Source organism: Drosophila sechellia, chromosome 3R (genome assembly GCF_004382195.2).
Source record: "Drosophila sechellia strain sech25 chromosome 3R, ASM438219v1, whole genome shotgun sequence".
In the NCBI taxonomy this organism is placed as follows: Eukaryota; Metazoa; Arthropoda; class Insecta; order Diptera; family Drosophilidae; genus Drosophila; species Drosophila sechellia.
Genome location: NC_045952.1, coordinates 6133107 through 6155268, shown reverse-complemented (window position 1 = coordinate 6155268; position 22162 = coordinate 6133107). Strand labels below are relative to the sequence as shown.

The following is a 22162-nucleotide window of genomic DNA, read 5'->3' as shown; positions in this document are numbered from 1 at the left end:
CGACAAAGTGTTTACTAAACAATAAACAAAACATCAAGCCGAAAAAAACAAATTGGTCAGCATATTCAACTAAAAAGGATTGCTACAGATGTCCATCACGAGTAGCACAACCATAAAATCAAATCAAAAAAAAAATGCTCCAAAAATAGCAAACTGGCAGCCAGCTAAACTTTTCAAGGTCGTCGCTGGCAAGTTTCTGGTGGCAAATCATTTCTATTTGTTTCAATTTAGTGTGCATCTAAAAAAGAGCGGGGAAAGTTTCTAAAGTGCACTCCGCTCCCGCCATCTAAAATGAAATAAAAGTTAAGCCCAAATAAAAAGACATCAGATTTGGTTGCAAACTTTTTGTTTCCTGTTCCGCCCACTTTTTTCAGCGTGAAATGTTTGTGTGTGTGGAAAATCAAACAAACTGTAGTTAGATACACGGCCGTAAGCGGGGGCTTTCCCGTTCGAAAGTGAAATTGTCGAGCAGGAGGAGTGAAAAGCGCTGCCTACATTTGGGCTCCACCGAAGTTGGTTGTCATGCACGAACTCATTGGCAAATACAGCCATTCGGACATGGACATGCTGAAGGATCAGCTGAAGCGTGGGGGCTACATGGGCGCCCTTGGGCCGCCCACGCCCGGCACACCCGCCCCCTCGCCCTTCCTGATGCCCGCCGAATTCTACAAGAGCCTGCTCGCCAGCGCCGTGCTGCAGCAGCAACAGCAGCACAAGTTCTACGCCGGCACGCCCTCGCCCAGTCCCGCCCCCAGTTTGTCACCCACCTCAGGTCGCCAACTGCTTTTTTCCACGGCAGCTGCGGCAACCGCTTGTGCTCCGGAGAATGGTCAAGTGAAGACGGAGCTCGAAGAGCAGGACCAGGAGAACGGGGCGCCGGAAGACGTTGGACATGAGGAGCAGAAACCCATCATCGCAGAGAACCCAACGCCGAGTGTTAGTATGGGAATATGTGTGGAAGTAAATGAGGGGTCATAAATGGGATTTCAAGGGGTTTAATTTTGATTATTTTGGGATGCAGATAAGTACAAATAAAACAAGGCTTTCCTGTGTCGGCCCTTCCTTCGTGTGCACACGAAGTAACCCTTAAATAAGAGTCCTTGCCCCACAATTAGAACTTAATTGTCGCATGAGACTAAATGTTTCTATCAGTACTAGTTAAACGACATTATACGGTCACTTGAGGAGTAATTAAGAGCTCAAAAGTATCATCATTACTTTATATGGAAATTGATTGGAATTGATTGATTTATCAGTGAATCTTTGGATAAGGAATTGTTATCTTCTCAATATGTTTAAAACCCTTTGATTTGTATTGATTGATTCCTTTATCATCAATGAATGCGGAATGCTTAGAAGGTAGAAAAATATAACGACTCTTACGATACGGTATGAATTCCATTAAAAACTCGTTTCTTTTTCATGCTTAATGCATTGCCAACTCGATATTTTTAAATGTTTGACGAAACCCTTTTTCACACAGACAACAAACCATTTTTCATTGCAGAAGCCGCACAACAACAACGGCTACTCGTGGTCCACCGGCAACAACAACGAGGTTGTCAGTCATAGCAGCAACGGCCACAACAACAACCACCCAACAACACCACCCACTCCGCCCAACGAGGCGAGCGCCACCCAAGCGACTTCAGTGTCCGCAATTAATTTGAATCAAGCCCAACCCGCATCACAGACGCGTTCAAACTTTGGCAGCTCCATAAAGTCACCACCATCAGAACCGGACGCGGTCACCGCTGCCACGTGCAAAAGTCAGGAGAATAACTCCGGCCAGAACCCCACCTCCAACTCCCTCTCCGATCCCAACCCGGCTCACAACCTTAACTCGAATTCAACGTCCGCTGCCGTGGCCGCCGCTGCCGCCGCCGCCGCCGCTGCCAACATGCCGATCGGCGGCGTCCAGGGCCAGAATCCCACCCAGGGTCTGGTCCACTGGATGAGCGCCGTGATGGCCGAGCACATGACCGGCCAGACGCACCACGATCCTGGCGCCGTAGGCATGCACTACATGTGGAACGGGAACGTTGACGTGAGTATCAACTGGATAACTGGATTCACGGGGGCGGGCAAAATTTAGCCACACTTTGAAAAATCAAAATCGACAGCCTACACCGAATTACTATCACAGGTCTTAACTTATTTGGCGATAACTAACAATCATTTGTTAAAACTACAATAATCAGTTTAAGTAAATTGGACATGCTTTTTGTGTGACAGTCTACAAATTTGATCTTTGATCTTATGACTTTTAATTCTTATCCATACCCATTATATTTAATTCACATAAAAAGTATGTTAGACAAAAAGATAAGGTTGTTTTGAGCAAGATTACTACGAAAACTGGAAGAACATTTTTTCCATTTCCTAATAAGTTACTATTGCACAACATTGTGTCAGACAGTTTGTACTAAGCCGGAAAATAATAAATTAAAAATTAGAATGAAATCCTTTCGGATTTTTTTAAATTAAAAATTATAATAAAATTCTTTCGGTAATTAAATATATTTAAGGCGAAGTATTGCTTTGTAACAGTGTACAAACTTTGGACTTGTCATTAAAGTTCGTCTTGCAGTCTTCTTCGTCATGGAGCAACTTTTCCGAGATAAAGCCAGTGGGTTGCAGCTGGGAGAAGGGGGAAGTAGAGCATGGAAAACTTTTCTACTTCACTGCAGTCGTGGTTCCAAGAGACCAATGAAGCTGCGCCATAATTAATATGCAAGCAAACTTGTCCGGCTAAGTGAATTAAATGAGTGATAGCTGCCTGTAGAAATTAAATGGGAGTCTTGGCTGCAGTCTAATTCTATCAATTTTTGTCTGCACTTTAAGTTTAATTGTCTTTGATTTTGGTGTTACAATTAAAGTTTCGCAAGTATTTACTGCTTTCTAAAAATAAGGAATTAATGCCTGCCCAAAGACAACGACCTTAGCCATGGAGCTCAGCTTCAGGTCAGGCCATTTCCAGTGCTTTGCCAGACACCCCTTCACTTCCAGCAGCTCATCTGCTGCGCTTCTTCTGGGCAGCGGTGGAGCCCACCCCTAAATCGCAGCCCCCAACTCCCAACCCCCGCTTTTGCCAGCACTTTCACTGTGCAAAACTTCGGGCCAACTCCACCTATTCCCGAACCCTTAACCCTTTCCATTTCTCAAAGCAGACGCGACGCTGAAAAAATCCTTTTGAGTTTCCCCTTCCTTCGACCTTTTTACCTTTTTTTGTTTTTTGCTTTTGCCTCTGCTCCTTCTGCGAATTTCCAGCAAAACTCTCTGCTCTTCTCTGCTCGCGTGCCACGGTGTGTAAAAAATCGTACAATTTTTTCTTTGCATTTTTTGTGCGTTTTTTAAGATGTAAACAAGTTTTTCTTTGCGCGACGCGTTAAACATTGTTTTATTGGTCTTGTTTTTCACCCTCCAGTTTTTTTTTTTGCTTCGGATTTCTTTGTTTTCCTCTTGCTTTTTGCTTTTCATTGAGCTCCAGCGAGTTTCCCAACGCTTTTTTCAAGGAGCAGCGAAATTATTGTTTTGAATGGAGAGTGATTGTCTCCAAGGACGACGACGTGTCCAGGCAGAAAGGTTCACCTTGGCTCTCCACCCCAAACCAGCCCGGCAGCCCCGCTGAATGGACTCGTTAGCGAGTCCTGGCGAAACCCATTTAAAACTTTGCTACACCCGCATGCTTCTTAAAGGATATTCGAAGTTAATTAATTTTTAAAGTTCAACAATGGTCGCCCATCCCTTTCGCCATCATCCATCTGCCCTTTGCCAACTGGCTGCGTCAACAATCACAGCATTTTTTGCTGCCGTTGTCACTTGCATTAGCGAAATTAGATGGCCGAGACAAGCGGTGCCAAGTTGGTAGGGGATCTCATTAATTATTTTTGCACTTAATTTTCGCCAAAGCACGGAATGCAAGCAGATTAGTTAGTCGCGAATGAATTATATATCCTTAAAACATATTCCGAGCTCTTCTGCCGCATAAAGGAAACCGCCAACCGCAGCGCGTTGGAAAACAAAGCTTTGCAATTAATACTTACGCTTCAATTAGAGGAAAGAACCGTCAACGAAAAAGTGAAAATTGAAAAGCGAAGTGAAACAACCCGGTCGCGCTCCACACCCCTTACTTCTTTGGCTCCCAACCACGATTGGATTTGAGTCCGATTTCGTATCCCAGGCTAAAACTGACGAATGGGGCCAGTCACGGCACGTCGAATTGCGAACGGAGTTGGTACGAGGTCGAAAAAAAAAAATAGTATGGAACGGAAAGCAGAACCGCCAAAACCGCAAGCAACTTCAATTTTTTAAAGTAATTGCAACAAAGTTGGACACAATTTTGTGTAGCAACGAAATCAACAAGAACCGGGGACAACATATTGTAACCTCAGAGCTCCCGCTGCACTTTGGCGACAAAAAAAACCTGGCAAGAGGTGAAGGTATCGACGGATAGCCGAAGATTCAAATTCCCTTAAAGAATTTGTTCGGAGTTTAGAGCATCCATTAACATTAATTATAATACGATCTATGTTCAAGATCTCTCCTTCTTTTATAACCAATTTTGAAAAATTAAAAAAATAAAACCTTGGAAAACATCTCTAAAAGCTTATATGCCCAAAAATGTCCTTGCTGGATTGCAAAGCTGTCTTAACCTTTGCGAAGGGCATTGCAGAAATGAGACAGAAGTGCGGATGGTCAAACATTTGGACACGAAAAAAAGCAGAAATTTAGTTTTTTTTTAAGCGACTAAATGCGAAAAAAATCAATAGAAGCAGACAGTGGCAACATGACTAAAAAGATGTGAAGAGGAAGGAAATAAAATAAAAAATGGAATGCACAAGGTAGAGGGGCAGGGCAGGATCAGCTAAGCCAAGGTGAAGGGGTGCGGGCGAAGCGTCTTGCGAGGATGAGGAGGAGTCGGACCAGACCAAGCCGGACCGAAAACCCCCGTCAAAGGTTGCTACATTGTGCAAAACACGCTTGGGGACTGGGTTCGGGGTCCTGGCGAGTCCTGTCGGATGGTCAGGACGTGCAATTGCAAAGAGAAAAAATGTTTTAACGTTTTCCGCCTAATTTTTTGCACTTTTTAACGCTGCATAGAGGCGGCTAAGCCACCCAATCTTCCCCACCCCCAACGCGCCCGACGCCGACGTCGCTGCCAGCTGCCCGGCGAAGGGGTTAAAAAATTTGTTTTGATTTTTTTCCTCTAGAAACTCTTTGGTTTTTGTCCGCTCTGTTCGTTTTTTCAAGCTTCAGAGCGAGACGGCAGCAGAGGCGAAAGAGAAAGCTGCTGCTGCGCTGTGTCATTTTTTTGCGTTTCGCAAATGTCTTCCTTTTTTTATCCTGTCCAGTTTTGCTGCGTGCTGCAAACCGAACTTGGCGGAAATGGAAAATGGGAGTGGGCCAAGCGACGCCTTCCTGTTGCTTTTGCTGTTGTTGTCGCTGCTGCTGGACTTGTATTTGGTGCTGGGCTGTTGGTTAGAGTGGACTTCCGTCCATGTCCACAGCCATGTCCATGGCTCTGGTCATCTTCATCAGCATCAGCACCAGCACCAGCAGCTGCGTCTGTGCGTGTGTGTCTGTCTCTGCGCGCTTTTTTGCCGCTCCTGTGTTCGTTTTAGCCCTCCTACTAACTAGTCATGACTGCAGGGAGTGGGTGCGGTGCAGAGTTGGCCAAAAGGAGCCAGCAATAGCGAGAGAGAGTGAGAGAGGAAAGGCAACTAAAGCAACAAAGCTAAAGCTCAGCGGTTCACACCCACGCACACCCGCATGTGTGTGGGCCTATCACACAGTGGCCAACTCCCCTTGCGCTATGCAACACTTTTTTAGTTGCGTTTTGGCCTGCTTTGTTTTGCTCCGATTTTTTGCGTTTTCACGTTTTTGAGTTGGGCCAACACCAAAAGCCGCCGCACTTTTGTCGCTCTCGTCGACATTCACCATCGCCGTCGCTTTGACACCTCGATTGTGTGCAGCGCGGTTTTCTATTTCAATTGGCACTCACATTTATTTGCATTAGTATTTCGAGCCGTTGGCCAACTCTGTTTTTGTTCGACTTTCTTGACGGTTTCCAATTCATGCAGGCCCTTTTTCCACCATTTTTTTGCTGAGCCCATCACAAGCGGAGATCTTGTTACAATGGATCAAGAGTACAAACTATATTTAGGCACGCTCTGAATTTTTATTTTGTAGCAAGTGTTTAAAAAAATGATGCAGTCAAGTGGATTTGAATTTCAGGTCACACAATCAGTTATCCGATCGATTCCATTTTTCAGGCATTTATCTCTTGTCCTAAAACAAATTATTTAAGTGACAAATTTGCTTTTTACGCAACAGGATCACAACATTTTGGGGTCAATATATTTCTGAAAACGCTTGGCTATTGTTGTAAATGTTAATAGTTAGTTAGTGAAATGCAATAGTGAGCTAAGAAACCCACTATTATTTGGCTAAATTAACTATCTCTCTTATGCAATTTAATTACCAATGCCAACATAAACACAAACAAAGTCATAGTAATTGCCATATTAAAATATATTTATTGCACATTAAGTAATACTAATCAGGATCCATGAAGAGCTACGATCCAGCTTGTTTTCAATAATAAAATCTGTAAAATGCCATTTCGTTTTACTCAGTGTCACCTTAGAAAGTGAAATGATTGGCTTTTAAGCCCCACTAAAATTTGATATACATTTTCTATTTCATGTCCTGTGCAATGTGGGTAATCGACCAACAAAACGACGGCCATAAACACACGACCACGAATCCGAACCGCTAAACAACCGGCAACAACCACAGCATGCCAAAGACATAAGCGATTACAATCTTTGGCCGCCAACGCCGCGCAGTCATCAGCATGCCAGCGAGCATCATCCGATGTCCCTGAAGCAGGAGTACGAGGTAAGTGGGCCGCTAAATGGTAACGCTCCTCGCTGTGGCAATAGCATGTTTATCTATAGATCCGTATCCGAACGGTGGTAAAACAAACTGGCATAACTTTATGGCCCGACCGTTGGTAGGGGCTAAATAAAAACAAATTCTAAGCTCGCGTGCCGCCAACGTTTTGGATTTGTTTTGCTCTCCGCTTCCTCCACCACCCATCGAGGCAGCCATCCATCCAGCCCGCCAGCCACCCAACCACCCATCTAGGCAACCATCTAACCACCCATCTAACCACCCAGCACGCTTATTTACTTTCATTGCCCACTGTGTCTGGCCAAAGCCAGACTAGATTTTGCTTTTGTTTCGCCGCTGCAATATTTGTATTTATATATTCTTGTTGCATTCGGGGATTCCCCGCCCCGACCTAAGCATATGGAAATAGTTTAGAAAAAAGCCGGCTGGCATTTATTTTTTGACCCAGCCGGCGGGCCATGTTTATTTTATTCGATTTCCATTTTTCTGGCATCGCATCGATGACGACGGAGGCCGGGTCGTCGGTCGTCCTAGGTCATGTCTGGCTGGAGGATTTTAACCCACATTTGGCATTTACATGCAATCGAAAGCGGTGGCATTTTTTAGACAACTCTTTTCCTTATTTTCCACACTCCACATTTTTTCCATTGCCATTGCCATTTCTACCAAATCTATCACTCTCGCTGGCCGGCGGTTAGAATTTTTATTTATATTTGGCGTCAGTGGAGCTGATGTATCTGAAATGTTTGTTGGTTTTGTCACGCATTCGAATTGCTTTTCAATTCATTTATCGCTTGTTTAGCTTTGAATCGCCCTGACAGACAGCTGGCGAAAACATTTGTTATTCGTGATTTTCACAGGGAAAACTGCATTCGCTTTTCGCTGGACATTGTAATGCGATTTGCCGTGCGGCGAATCATTAGGAAATTTGTGTAATGAATAAATATTTTTGACAGCGCTCCAAATTGTTTTATGGCCATTTGATGCGGGGTCACTCTTGCACATTTGCGAATGAATATTTGATAATAATGTTGCGTTGATGGGGTTAATTAAATGCGTGTGGAATAATTATGAATTGACATTAGACAACAAGCAATTACCGTGGATTGGCCAGATTAGAAGCTTCAATTGCAAATCGAATTAACTGAATTGCTTTTGGCTCTTCCACGCCGCTGAACTTCTGCGACCGCCTAGTGACGCATTAACTAAATGCCAATCCGTGTTCTCCTTTCCCTTTCAGACCAAAATGAACGACCACCACCACAACAATCTGCAGAAAGGTGAGTCACCGTCAGCAGCGGACCTATCCCAAGCAGCCACCAGATCACTTGATCTGCCCAGAACCGAACCTGACTGACAACAATGCTCTTGTTAATTAATTGCTCACAAAAACAGCCCGACCGATAATCACGAATTTCCAAGATTCAGATCGCGGCGCGCGAACCGCAGATCTCCCAGATACCGATCTAAACTCACTCGGCGAAGAATGCAAAAGCTAAATTGGAAAACGCGTGCGGGCCGCCGAACAAAAGCCGCTAAGACAATGCACTCCGGTCCCATACTCCCACGGAGTGTCACACTGAAAACAAATGCATATCCCCATTTAAATTTAATGCCATGTCCTTATACACTAATAAACAAATAATTAGATCTAATTTGTTCAAACAGAGGGTGTTTTATATCAGCAGATTAAAGAATTTGTTTATAAATACTTTTAGAAATAGACCACCACAGCGAATTCTACTTTCTATGATTCCATAGAAAAATCTTCAATTAGCTAAATAAAAGTAACAGTCACTAAACAACTAATATATCTAAGTAAATCCATTTAAAATCCAGTAATTAAGCAATTCATTGTGGTCCTAGTCCTTCAAAGGTTGCACTTATGTTAGATAAGTTGTTATTAGTTTTATATTTTATTACCAACTGATTAGCTGGCTCTAATTTTTCTCAGTGCAGAGAAATAAGCCCAAAATTGTCCTTTAACAGCCGCAACAGCAACAACAGTCGCAGAATGCTTACAAGATGTTTACATAAATTCCTAAAATGCAAACAACATTTTAGCCTGGCTGACTCGCTGGTAGCGCAATTGCTGCTGCTGCAACAGCCAACTTGCAACTACCAACCGGCAACAAGCAACATTGACAGCAACACGCTCCTGTTTGGAGGCGCAGTTGCGGCAGCAACTTCCATCCGGATGGCTGGCCGGCCAGGTAAAGGAAAAGAAAAGGTAAGCCTGCAATCTGGACCTGGACCCCCAGAGCTTGTTGGCGTTGACGTTGGCGGCAATGATCGCCGAGCGATAATGTCAACGCTAGGCAATTGGCCAATAAGGTCGTTGTTGCTGCTACGGTTGCTGTTGCTGTTGCCGTTGCCTTTGTTGCGATAGCGATCGGCCACATTGTTAGCTTCGATGTAGATGTACTCGGATCGGATACTCTGCTTGTACAAATTAACAATAAGGCAACTTTTACTGGTGCGCCCGGCTCATATTGCCGGTCGTCCATTTGAAATGCCGCTGAAGAGCTTCAGCTTCCAGGCCACTGTTCATTAGCTGAACTTTCCGGCTGGCGCCACTGGCCAGCTCTCGTGTAATTAACACAGAAGTGGCGGAGGACCGGCCCCAGCAATTATCTGCAAATGCTTTATTAGAGAAATGTTTTTGACATAGCAGCGGGGCGCCCAGAAACCGAGCTATTCGGTTTGGTTTTGGTTTGCTTGGGTTCGGTTCAGTTCGTTTGTCTAAGCCGGATTACAGAGGAATTTACCCAGCGCTTATTGTGCTTATTGTTCATAATTAGATGATTACCCCGAAATCCTGGGCAACCCTTTACGCCCCCCTAGCCCATCGAGCCGGGCAGACAAACTCATTAACGGATTCACACAATTTTTGCACGCAAATGGGCCGCGGAAAAAATTCTAAAGCCCGAGCAAATGCGCAACTATTTTCACATAACTCCTCGGGCGATTTCCCAGTGGCAATCAGCGCGGCCAACTAATGTCTCAGTTTAATTAGAAAAAAGAGCAGGCAGCCAGGAGCTGGGTTGCTCAGGTGGTCAGGTGGCGACATGGCCAACGTGAGTGAACGTCAGCGGCGGCAACTTCAACGGACGCCAAACGACCGTCGACCGAACCAGAACTTGATGGACAACCGTGGGGCAGCACTAATGCTGCCCCAAGCCGTGGCGCCACTACGCTGACACACAACAACTAAATGCAACAACTCAATTGCCTTTGCAGGTCACTTTCTGGATGACAATCGTCTGGAGCATCATGCGGTTACCGGACAAGGTGAGTTGATGGTTGAGGGGATGACCTGCTCTGGGAAAATTATTAAAGAAAATTAACATCGATGCCGTTCAGTTTTGTTTTATAGATCATTTAAAACATAAATATATTTCAAATGTTTTAAATGTTTTGCATTTCCATTCAAATGTTTAATACTGTTTAGTGCCCATGCATTCTGTACCTGACCGACTTCCATTTGTTTCTGTTGCAGGAGGCCTGGGTCTGGGCGCATCCAACGGAGTTGGCGGAGGAGGCGGTGGCGCCTCGGTGGGTGGAAATTCCAGCCTGGGCGCCAGCTCCCACCACGCCGTCGCCGCCGCCCACCATCACAACCAGGCGGTGGCAGCTGCTTCGGCGGCCGCTTTGCTGGTGGTGCCCCAGCCGATCAATGCCAGCAAAATGGGCGGACCCGGCGGTGTCTCCTCGATGGCGGGTGGACATTCCACCGGCGGAGGGAGTGGACGCAAGTATCAGTGCAAAATGTGCCCCCAGGTGAGTGCATCCGCGCCCGTTTCGATTTTCATACCTCGATAAATGCCTGCTGCTGGCAATGGAACTCAAGGCTAAGGGTGGCCACTGTTAAATTATGCCGGAGCCGACGGCGCTGCAGGAACCAGTTGACCGTAAGATTGGGTGACCGAGGGGGATCGTGTCCAATCGGATTCGAAGCTTTGGCAGAGCCCGGCAAGGCATCGGCTTTTGTTTACAATTTTCCACTTGATTAAGCTCGACAAAAGATTCGAATTTCAAAGGCACTGAGGGAAAATCGTTTCATTACCCACATGCAGATTTATTAAGATCGTTTATAAAAAAGATTAACTAAGAATGTTGAATGTGGCATCTAGAATTTGACTACTTTTATAATGAATATGTTGTATATGTTTAAGCCCAACATGAGAACATAAGAAGAAACTTGGGTTTAAAAAAGAACACATTACTTGCAGATAATAATCTATTAACTTGTAAAGTTTTAGTGATATCTGGCAACAAAAGTTGACATGCTTTTTTGACCAACAATATTTCAATAAATTCGAACAGTGTTTTGGATTATTTTTGTTAGCTTGTTCAATCTTTTGATATGTTTTTCAGTGCATATAGCCCAGGGCTCGTATCATGTTGCCTCGTTTTCTCACATTTTTTCGCGGCTCCCCATGCACTTGCATTGACACTCAAGCCGTGGCTGAAAGCCAAGCCAAAACCCCTGAACCAACAGCTGCAGTTGCTCGTAAAATGTCAATTGTGCAGCGTCCACGGCCTGCGTTGATTGCTGCTAATTGAGCTTATTGTTTTTTAACGGTTATTTGTGGCCTGAACCGGGGCAGGTGCCAGCTGTCAGAGGAGAGCTGTTGTCCAAGAATCCTTGTGGGTCATCGATATGCGTGAGATTCCATACCGGTGGGCCGATCCTCAACAGAGATATCTTGTCTGGGCTCACTTTCAATTCGCTTCGATTTTGTGAATATTACATGAAACTTCGTTCAACCATAGCCAAAAGGACACCTGTGAACCTCCGATAATAGTATTCCCTTCCAGAATTTATGTTAAGTAGACTATTTCCGCGGTTTTGGTTTTATTCTCGAAGAACAGCAGTATTGACAACAAACATTTTTGGACGAATGATGTGTCCGGCTGATATGCCACACCCACAATGCCCGCAAATTGCGGTGCGAGGCTAACAACATTTGCAGCGCTGATGAGCGGTGCCAGCACGCACACACCCACAGAAAAGGGGTGATTAAGGGGGTGTAGAATGGGGTTGTAGGTGGGCTGCCAAGGGGTGACGGTGCCGAAGGGGTGCCAGAGGGCCAACATGGACGGAGGTGTTCATTTGTGCGGGACAAAGTGAAATAGCAGCATGCCTAAAAGTATGCTACGCTCTCCGTTTTTTCTTGCCCCTCTGCATGCGTGCTAGTGTGTGTGTACTTCGTCCTTGTGTGAGTGTGTCAATTTTGTACTTCTTTTTGGCACATACATGTACTCCCTGTTCGGCTCTGCATGTGTGTGTGTGTATGGGTGAGCTGCACTACTGAAAATTAGTGCGTTTCTACGCTCAAAAGCGGCTGCTGCTACTTTTTTAATTACCCACACTGCGCATTTTTTGTTTTTCTCGGGCGATCCAGCTCCTGCTGCCGGACTTTGGCAGTCGGCTTGTTGTTGCCCAGTCCAGCTTCAATTGGAATTACTACACTTGGCACTTTCGTATGTACGTATGAAAAAAGTCCTGCAGCAGCTCCCCTCTCAGTTTTTTTGTACCTTTTGAACTGGAACTGGCCACATTTCTCGTGTGTCAGTGCGAGAGTGTGTGGAAGTTTCGGCCAGCCTATCATGTTAGTGTGCTCTGCTCTTGCTCTTCCCATGCATCCTCTTCCGATGGCTCGGGGATGGGGGCCACAGCATTGCTCTTTCCAACCCGTTTTTTCAGCTGACCAAAAATTATGTTCACCATTTCGGGGCGCATGTCAGGAGGTTGTTTCGGTTCTTTTGCCGCAGAGGACAAATGAAAAACACACATTATTTTAAAATAATTTTTAAAATAAGTAACTAAGAGCCTTTATTGAATACAGACTTTTTGATGAAGCGTAGAACTAAAAAATATTAAGCTTTTAGGACCTTACCATTAAGTCCAACACGGAAAAATGCATTCTGTATTTAATTATTTCCCACAGCATTCCCTGCATATTTTGAGGCTTTTTAAAACACTCCACAAATAACATTCCAAGCTCAACGCAAATATTTGTTTTCCCAAGGAAAGTCCTTATTGTAATTGAAATCCTTTAAAAACAAAATTAATCACGGACATGTATTTTTTAAAGTTTTTTTACCATCAACAAAATATTTGTCTTATCCACAAAAAACGGCGAGAAGAATACGGAAAAAGGGAACTTTTTATGGACCACATGCCGCGCCCACTTGTTTGGGGCGACCGACACAAAGCTTACATAAAATTATAGAACACGCCTAGCAAAGCGGCAAAAAAGTGCAGCATTAACTGAAATAAACGCAAAAGTGCGCTGCGATTTTTACCCTATCTTATTATTAGCACCACGCTGTGCCAGTATTGGTGAGCGATTCTGGTTTTCAGTTTTTCTTTCCGCTTTCCTACCATTTTTAACTGCAATTTTTTAGTTTTGTTTGACATTTGCATTTACTTTTTTCCATTATTCTTTGCTGCGCTTTCAACTTTGTGTGAGCTCATGTGTGGCAGGCACTAACACAATTACACAAGTGGTCAGCGGGGCGGGGGGCGCGCCCGGGAGGGGGCGTGGCGGTTTGGGGCAAGCTCACACTATCAATTAGTGAATTACATGCGAACAACTAGCGGAAAATGCCCGAGCGGGTGAAAAACTGCCGACAAAAATAGAAAAATTGTACAAATTTGTTGCGCACATCAAAACAAACACACGGACACACACAGGCACGCGAGCGCGGCCCACTCACACACACGCTCACTTGCATGCTGCACTTCGGTGGACTGTGTCTGTTATTCCCCTCATTTAATTAACAATAAAAATAGGCTAAAAAGTCTTAAAAAAGCAAAAACTGCACGCGAATTATGCAGGCGCACACAAACAAGCCACGCACACTCACATACATTGCAGTCATGCCATTTGTTAAACAATTTTAACTCGCGCCCCCAAGTAGGCAATGTTTTCCGCACACGCTCGCGTACACACACACACACACACGCACACATGCAGAGTGGCGCGGCGGCGGGCATTAAAATGTGATCCGATATAATACATGAATTATGTAAACTATTTTTATTTTTGTTTTGCCTATTTATTTTTGCATTTTTTCGCTGCATTTTTCTGACACGGTATTGGCGCGAACTGCCCCTAAAAAGCGCGCTGGTGTGCGTGCCTGCGTTTTGTGGCCTTTGGCATTAGCATTTGGTTAACGTTAACGGGCGACCACTGCAACAATTGCCAGCCCATTTGATATTTCTGGCGGTTAGCAACAGAAGCGCACTGCAAATGCTCTTCCCTCCCGGCCACTGCAGTGCTCGTTCGCCACTGCTCGCACACGCTTGCCGTCTCGCTTTGTGTTTGTTTTTGATTGTATTATACATTATTTGGACCATGTATGTACGAGTACTGGCTGGGATCGGGTCGACTGATATTGGGAGTGAGTCTATTTATGCACTCGTCCAGTGCATTCGAGTTCTGTTTTGCTTTGCTTGTTTTTTGCATTTAATGGCCGCACTTTTTTGCACGGCACTCTCCAAATTGTTTTTAAAATGCTAACTTTTTTCTTGGCGCTTTAACTTATTTATATGTGTTTGCGGCAAAATATTTTACTTTGTGCTTTGGTTTACGCTTCAAAGAAACATAAATATGGGAAATGGAAATTATTAATTTTTTACATGTTTTCAACGGTTGGGAATTAATCAACGTTCGTCGAAAAAAATTTCAAATTCAATTAAAAATGTTTATTAATGTTTCAATACTCGAAATATATAGTTTTGCGATAACGTCGCTCAGGGCCATGCTAGATTATTTATGTGGTGCGAATAAGATTTTGGCCTGGCTTTTTATTTCATTAGCCGAATTTCATATAATATACTGAAAATAATGTCTGAGAGTATTTTTTGGTGTTTCAATATATCAAGGATTGCACTTGAGAAGTCAAGTACTCTTGTTAGCCGCATATAATTCAACAACACACACACAACATGTTAGAGATCCAATTTATATTAGTTCTTTGACTGTAGTGAATAGTAAAAGTTATATAAAATAAAATGAAAAAGAAAATAGAAACATTCAAATCGTGACTGCATCCATTCTCGATATCTCAGTCATAAGACTTTCACTATAGGTGAGTACTGCTAAGGTTGACCTGAAACAAGAAGTATTCAGTGAAAGATGAAAGATGAAGTGATTGATTACTTATATTGAGTTTGGCTTATTCTAATATAAAATCCAAGTCTCTTAATGTGAAACCATAGGTCTTACCATTGATCTAAAGTAGGTCTTAACAGAAGACCATCCCAGGTTGGACGAGCTGTCCCAGTGGCGCTGATTGTACCGGTCCTCAAAGTCATAGGTACTGCCCAAAGAACTGGGTAGGGGATGGACCTCCAAGAACTGGGACCAAAAGCCGGCGGGCATCAGAAGTAGCACCTTCAGCACCCGCTGCCAAGTGACCACATTTTCGAGGGTCACATCCAGATCTCCGAACAGAGTTGGAGCGAAGATCACGGCTAGATTGTTGACCGTCATGCGGACAGCAGGACTTTCGGCAATTCTCTGCCAGTGGAGCATTAAGTAAGCCAACGTATCCCTGTGAGCCTGATGCAGCTCCAGAACCGCTAGATATACCGCCATCTCCACAGCCAGACGATCTTCGTGCCGCGTGGCCTCCTCGAAATCCCTTCGGTGGTAAATGGGAATCAGAGGGTGAACCAACTGCCGAAGGAAGTCCTTAACACAACAACACAGAGTGTGGGTGTCTTTATTACCCAAATGCGGCGTGGACTTGCCACGCAGCAGCTTCCGACGCAGTCGCTTGCATTTCTCTCGGGTGGAGGACACCCGGTAGAGTCCCTCATGCTGCAATCCCCGCGCCTCGATCTCCGTTACACAATGGACAATTAAGGCCGGCACCATGGGCGCCACCCGAGGCGCATAATCGCTGAGACATCCTCGCTTCGTGCGGATTTGGGGTTGGGGTATGCAGTTCACGGTCAGCTGGCGGCAGCAACCGATGTGGCAGCGGAGCGGACACGCCCGACACCGCAGGCTGGCCATGGCGAAGCGGATCCTGGAAGAAGACCAGGGACACGCGGTTAGGGAGGAAAATGCTGATCAGAGAGGGTTGGGATGTTATTCAACTTTTCATGGTAGTAAAATTCCCTGAAGATGTGGGCTAGCTATGATCGAAGTCCTCTCAGAAGTTCCACGTTTCCGTGATTGCAACTTACCTTTTGCGGCAGTGTACGCAGTTCCCCACATTGTAGTAGTAGGACTTAATCTTGAAATTGTGCTCCCTCAGCAGCCCCGAGTGGGACTGCGAGCAGAAGTCGAGTCCGTCCGTGGATAAGCCATCGCAGCCACTGGGATTCATGTCCACGCGATCCTGCAGGGAGTCCAGGGACTGCGATCCGAACATGCGGTAGTGCTCGCTGAGGTCATCGTAGGATCTGTACTCCCGGAGAAGCCTCCGTTTGTTCTGCATCGTGGGGCAATCGGGCGACAAATAAAGTCGATTTGAGGGCGTCTGACTCCCAGAGCCACTAATCGTAAAGCTGCCGATTGATTCAGCTGTTCTGGTCAGTTGGCAATTTCCGAAGAGAGCCCACTTCGGCTTGAGTCAGCTAGGCACACGTTATCGGCTCGCTTCTCCGAATACTCGACCGAAATGTTTATTTACTCCTCTGGTTTATTTGGAATCGGGTGAATGCTGATAGCTTAAATAGTTCTGGAGGCACAAAAATTCGATCACCCTTAGACAGTGCCTACTGTGGGTCTTACATTTGTAAATATTTCTGGATAACTCACATTTAGGTTGCTCAGCAGAAATCAAATGGGCGGGTAAAGTGTTACTAGGAAATAACGAAAAAATCTGATTTCTATCCCTTAATAATTCGTAAAGGTTGTCAATTCAATGAAATGTGAACTCATATTCTTATAAACAATTATTTGTGCGTGACAATAACTCATATTTGCTCTGTCTTCTTCATATAAACAAGCAAGTGGTCTTCTTTTTACATTTTCGATTCAATTAAATTCGTTAAACACAATCAAAGTCCTGTTAAAAGCCCTATGCTAGAGAATTTATTGTCATACCGAGATTCAATGTCAAGATACAAAACCTAAAAATCCCTAAAATCAAAAAGAATGTAAAAAATCGAACTGAAAAAACAATTTGCTAAAGTATCTATGAATTCTAAGCGCCCAGAAAATGGCTCAATGGCGCCGCTAAATGGATGAAAAATTCATGGAAAACCGTTTTGCGGCCACCAGACATAGAATGCAACCAGCAAAAATGTAGCACGAAAAAATGCTGCAGTTCATGTGAGGCGGGCACGTCAGAAAGCGAAAATGTTGAGTAAACGTAGTGCTAAAAAAACAAAAAATTAGAATTTAAAGGGAATTTGAGCTTGGAACTTTTGTGGAAAACGAAACATAGATCTGTCTGTTGATTTAATGGGTAATCATTTGCCAGTTGCGATTTTAAAGTACGGATAGAGTGAAAACAAAATTATCATGGCACATTTCAGTTTCGGCTGTGAATTGAAGAGCAGCGGCAGCAAAATTAACGAGCAAGGCGGGGAATTTGATTTTTATGCTTTTTTGTAGTCGTTTTTTAGGCGTCAGCTGCATTGACGCCGGTGTGCCTATGTGTGCGTGAGCATTTGAGGGTGTGGGTGTGGGTGTAAGTGTGTGAGCTTTGTGCTGAAATACTGAGCATGGTTGCCACTGCCACATTGAATTCGTAGTTATTAATGCGTATTGAAATGCACACATTGCTGTGAGTGAGAGTGTCTCTCTCTGTGATTACGCGTGTGTGGGCGTAGTATTCATAATTGCACTTGTGTGGGTTTCTATCTGTGTCCGACTGTTTTGTTTGTATTCAAAGTCCACAAATACGAGTCACGCATCGCAATAAGCCCGTGCAATCCCCTGCCTCACTTCTCACTCCCTCTTTTCCCAAAATGCTTTTTTGTACTTTTTTCTGATTCGCCTGTGACTGTGTGTGTTTAAATACGTGTGTGGCCCTATATGTGTGTCTGTCCGTTGCGTATTCCAAAAGGCAAAAAAAAAGAACAGAAACACAACAAAACAGCATAAAAAATGTTTGGACATCCACAAAACATGCAAAAAAGAGGGGAGCTGAACTGCGAGTTCTGGGCAAAAACGAGTGCGAAAAAATGGCATCAAAGCACGTTGACAGTGTTGCCACGTGGTGATAATTAATTTTTCACACACAAAAGTTGATCAAAATGTTTTTATAAGGTGCCTCGAAAGTTTAAGGAATTATTTGGTTGCATCGAGCACAAAATATTTCCACTAAAGCTTCTTAACAGAATGAAATAGTGCAACTCAATGGTTTCAAGCTCAGGATGTTAAAAAACATCATATAACATGGTTTTCTGTACTAAAACCATGAAATCAGCAATTAATTAATTAAAAGTCTCAGATATATGTCATTTAGCTACTCGGAAACACCCTTGAAATATCCACATAGCAATTTATATATATTTTTATAAAAAAGAAAAACAAGTCCTGGGACCAAAAAATACTGTATAAAAAGCTAGATATTTAAATTCTGATATGCTAACCTACACATAAGATGGCCGATATGATTTTAAAGAAAAAAATCAGTTCACTTTTGTGAATTGAACTATAAATCGGAAAACAACCTGTTAAAGAATTCCGCCTCAATCGTCGCTTTGTCTAACCCAATTCTAGTTGGGCACTAAAAACAACAATTTATAATAAATTGTATTTTTCAATGGCAACTCTGCTATTTTTTAAGGCTCTTCCTCTCCCTTTCTTTCTGCCGCGGGCCAGGATGCAAAAACCTAAAAAACAAAATCTAAAAGCGAAAACACAGATGCAAATGCAACAGCAATAGCAACACCACCAAAGCGGTGGGGAAATGACTGCAAAAAAAATGATTGTGTTTTGCGAACGGGGGGGTCAAAATGCACAAGGTGCAAGCGAGACGGGGCGACAGAAAGGAAAAAATTTATTTCCTGTGGCAGGAAAAAAATTGGAAAAAGGAGGGGCGCCGAGAGAAAAAATGCACAGCAAATGGAAATGGAAAAAATGCTGGGAAAAATGTGCAAACTGCTGCGAAGAAAAAAGAGTGGGAGTGGGAGTGGGAGTGGGTGGGTTGTGCTGGGCGAAGAAGCTGAGGCAAGGTTGCAATGCGAAAAAAAGAACTTAGAAATATCAGCAACCACGGCAGCAGACAAACGTCGACGCCGGCAGAGGGCTGCAGTGCGGTGGCTTGCGATGGCTGGGGGTAACTGGAGTTGGCCGGCGGTGGGGGCTGGATGGGGCGGAGTGGGTGGCCGAATGTGAGGTGGTTGCTGTTGGCAGTTAAGCCAGCGCGGTGGCTTAGGTCAGGGCGGAGGCTGCTGCCTTTCCTGCCTTTTATGCTGCTTTTCGGCTGCCCGAGGTGAGTGATGCTTGCGCCCACCCCTTTTGGGCGGCCACCCGTTCGCTGCCAAATTTTTTGGGTATTTCTAGCGCCAGCCATGTGGGGCTGATTGAGTGCTAGAAAGCACAACCACAGAAACGAGGCGGCCACCAAAACAGTTGCCTACTTCCCGGCGCTATTGATTAATCTGCCAGTTCACGGTATTTTAGCTGAAATATCGCCGGGTAAATGCAGATCCACAATAATGACTTTTGTTAATTGTTGACCAGTGCCAAACAAAAACAAAGCGCAAACAAATTCAAAAGCACACAAAAACAGCCTGCAAAGTCAAATGAAACGTGTGCTCTCGCTCTCTCTCTTTCTCCTTCTCTTGCGGCATTCCCCTCTCTTTTGCGCAATAAAAAAAGTACGTTCGCATCAAAGTCGAACAAAACAAAATGCAAAAAAATGGGGGCAGGGGCTGGCTGGCAAGGGGTGGGGCAGACAGGATATTTGGGGCGGCAAAGGCTAACAGCGAAAAAAATTCGAGTGCGTCTGTGTGAGTGTATTGGCATGGCCATGTGCTTGTGTGCGTGGGTTTGTCGCCGGCGCAAAATTCCCCTTTATTTTTTTACACAATTTTTTTCCGCGTTTTTTAGAGCCCCCTGCCCCACCTCCTTTCCGCTCCTCTTTGAGTTTGGGTCAATGTTGGCGCTGCTCCTGTGCTGTTGTTGTTGCTGCTGCTGGCAGGTGGCAGCGCTGCCGGCGTCGCAGCATTTGAATAGCGGCAGCAGAGGCGCCGACTGCGACGCCACAGCTCGCCGCCTATGCAACCAAAACTTTTTTCTCTGTGTGCGTTTGGATATTTTTTCGGTTTTTTTGCTATGTCCTTTTTTTGTTGTATTTGATTTTTTTTTTTTTGCTCGCTTAGTTGTTGGCGCTGCTGCTGCTGCGGCCGCTGCTTTTTTTCGAAGTTACCGCTTGGCTGTGTGAGTGTGTTTGTGTCGGCCGGCGGCGGCCTTTAGTAAGCCAGGCCCACACCCTCACCACCCACTGCCACCCACACACAGACACAGATGGACTCTGCTGCCGCTGCGTTTTGAAGCTTCGAAGTGGTGTTAGTGCGCGTTTTGTCTGTCTGCCTGTCGATGCTGCGTCGCCTCTGCATCTGTGTCTGTGTGTGTGTGTGTTCTGGAGAGTATCTGTGTGTGCGGTTCGCCCCCCAAAAATATATTGTTTCAGATTTTTTCATCATCGCTTTAGTTGAGTTTTTACATTGGTGACGGATCGTGCTCTCGGCTCCGGCACGCTCGCCAAGTCCGTTCAGTCTGCTCCGTGTTTTTTCTCCGTGCGCAACATGTTCCTTGAGTCCGTACCGCCGAGGACGATATCAACAAAGGATAACGATACCGATACGGATACGGAAGTGGATGTGGATGCGAGTGTGACCACCAATACCAGTACAGCCAGCGAAATAACAACACGACAACACCACGAGAAACGTCTTCGGCGAAACTCCTTCGCCTCCTGCTCGTCGCCGCGGCAACGTTAAGAAAAAGTATCTCAGCCGCAAGGAAAGCGCCACGAAAAAATGGGAAAATATTGAGAAAAAAACAAGCGAAAACTCACACACACAGGCAGTGGGTTTTTTCTTGACTTGGTCTCGGTCTCGGTCTCCGTTTCCGTTTCCGGTGGTACGTGTGCGCGCTTTTCAACGTTTACCGGCTTCCCCGCTCGCCAGTGTGTGTTTTTATTTATTGTTGGCCAGGAAAAAAATATCGGGCGTGCGAGTGTGGGTGTGCATCTTAAGGATACGCGAGCTTCTAACGCAACGCGTCCTTGTCTTGGTGACGTGCAGAAAAACCCAGAAGAAAGCCAGCCAAGCAGCCACAGCTGGCTTTGTTTTGCTTCTGAGCGAGTCCTGGTGTCCTGGAGTGAGTGTGAGTGTGTGTGTGTGTGTTTGCGGGGAAGCTGGCGGGCTTTACGTATAAATAATAAATGTTCTTCGCCGGTCGCCGTGCATGTGTTGGTGTGCTTGCACCGCGTATCAGCTGTTTCTTGTGCTCAATATCAAGGTCAAAACAACTCCTGCAACTTGGGCGTGCGAGCAAACAACCCATTTCCAAATCAGATTTAATGGCCAAAACTGAGTTTTGATACTCAAGGGGAAATCCAAAGATCCCTCGTCTGTTAACGTTTTCTCTTAACACTTTTAATTCACACACATCACATAATATCTTCAAAGTAATTTAAAAAAAAGGAGAGTTAATTAAGTTTCAGAACTTGCTCAATAATAAAACGACATTGTAACATTTAAAGTTCTTATAAATGAAAGAAAACCAAAGTGAAAAAATTAACCTGAGTTACGCAAAGTTATTTATATAGAGTTCAATGGAGTGATGCCAAACTATAAAATATGCCAAGTATTAAAATAAACTAAAAATTGCTTTCTCAAAATAAAAACACCTTTCACATAAATGTTTAGATACTTGTAAAAGAATTCAGAAATTTTCTACTCAAACAATATGATAGGAAAAAAAACGTAGGAAACAGATTAGGATAAAAATATGGATATTTGTGAAGAAGTATCGGAGTTGAGTACAAATATGGGTACCTAAAATATTAAAGATGTCATAAATTTCTGGATCTGCAGGATAATTGATTACATTTTTCCAACATAAATATTTTTTACTGTTTACAATTACTTTACTGCAAGCAAGTAATATTTGTTTGATGGGAAATCAACTTGATTATAATGTTCTATGTTGATCCCAAGTTCTCTAAGCTGTCATCGGCTTGAAAGGGTTATCCTAATCGAAACCATGAGACCCGCTGGTCTGTCGAGTCCGTTTTATCAAAGGTTCCCAGC

The 22162-nt window shown here is 44.4% G+C and overlaps 2 protein-coding genes across 4 annotated transcripts in view; one reads left to right on the top strand and one right to left on the bottom strand.

The window, feature by feature from the left end:
• The first annotated feature begins 136 nt into the window (after positions 1 to 136).
• The window catches only part of LOC6614234 (zinc finger protein rotund), a 29679-nt gene continuing 7653 nt past the window's right edge, over positions 137 to 22162 (top strand). Inside the window, exons 1-6 of the mRNA XM_032722016.1 lie at positions 137 to 936; positions 1508 to 2047; positions 6802 to 6903; positions 8159 to 8198; positions 10159 to 10209; positions 10418 to 10698. Coding sequence (XP_032577907.1) covers positions 523 to 936; positions 1508 to 2047; positions 6802 to 6903; positions 8159 to 8198; positions 10159 to 10209; positions 10418 to 10698 — 1428 coding nt within the window. The 5' untranslated portion in view covers positions 137 to 522. The remainder of the gene's footprint in view (positions 937 to 1507; positions 2048 to 6801; positions 6904 to 8158; positions 8199 to 10158; positions 10210 to 10417; positions 10699 to 22162) is intronic.
• On the bottom strand, positions 14889 to 16704 carry LOC6614233 (GTPase-activating protein RacGAP84C). 3 transcript variants are annotated; one of them, XM_002038642.2, is made up of 3 exons: positions 16127 to 16704; positions 15159 to 15966; positions 14889 to 15042 (listed from the first exon to the last, which is right to left on the bottom strand). In XM_002038642.2, exons 1-3 carry the CDS (start codon positions 16378 to 16380, stop codon positions 15016 to 15018), a joined length of 1089 nt encoding a protein of 362 aa, XP_002038678.1. In that variant the 5' UTR covers positions 16381 to 16704; the 3' UTR covers positions 14889 to 15015. The 3 variants fall into 3 exon arrangements, with proteins under 3 accessions (XP_002038678.1, XP_032577909.1, XP_032577908.1); XM_032722018.1 differs by lacking the exon at positions 16127 to 16704 and having other exon boundaries at positions 15159 to 15611; positions 15665 to 15835; XM_032722017.1 differs by lacking the exon at positions 14889 to 15042 and having other exon boundaries at positions 15163 to 15611; positions 15665 to 15966; positions 16127 to 16703.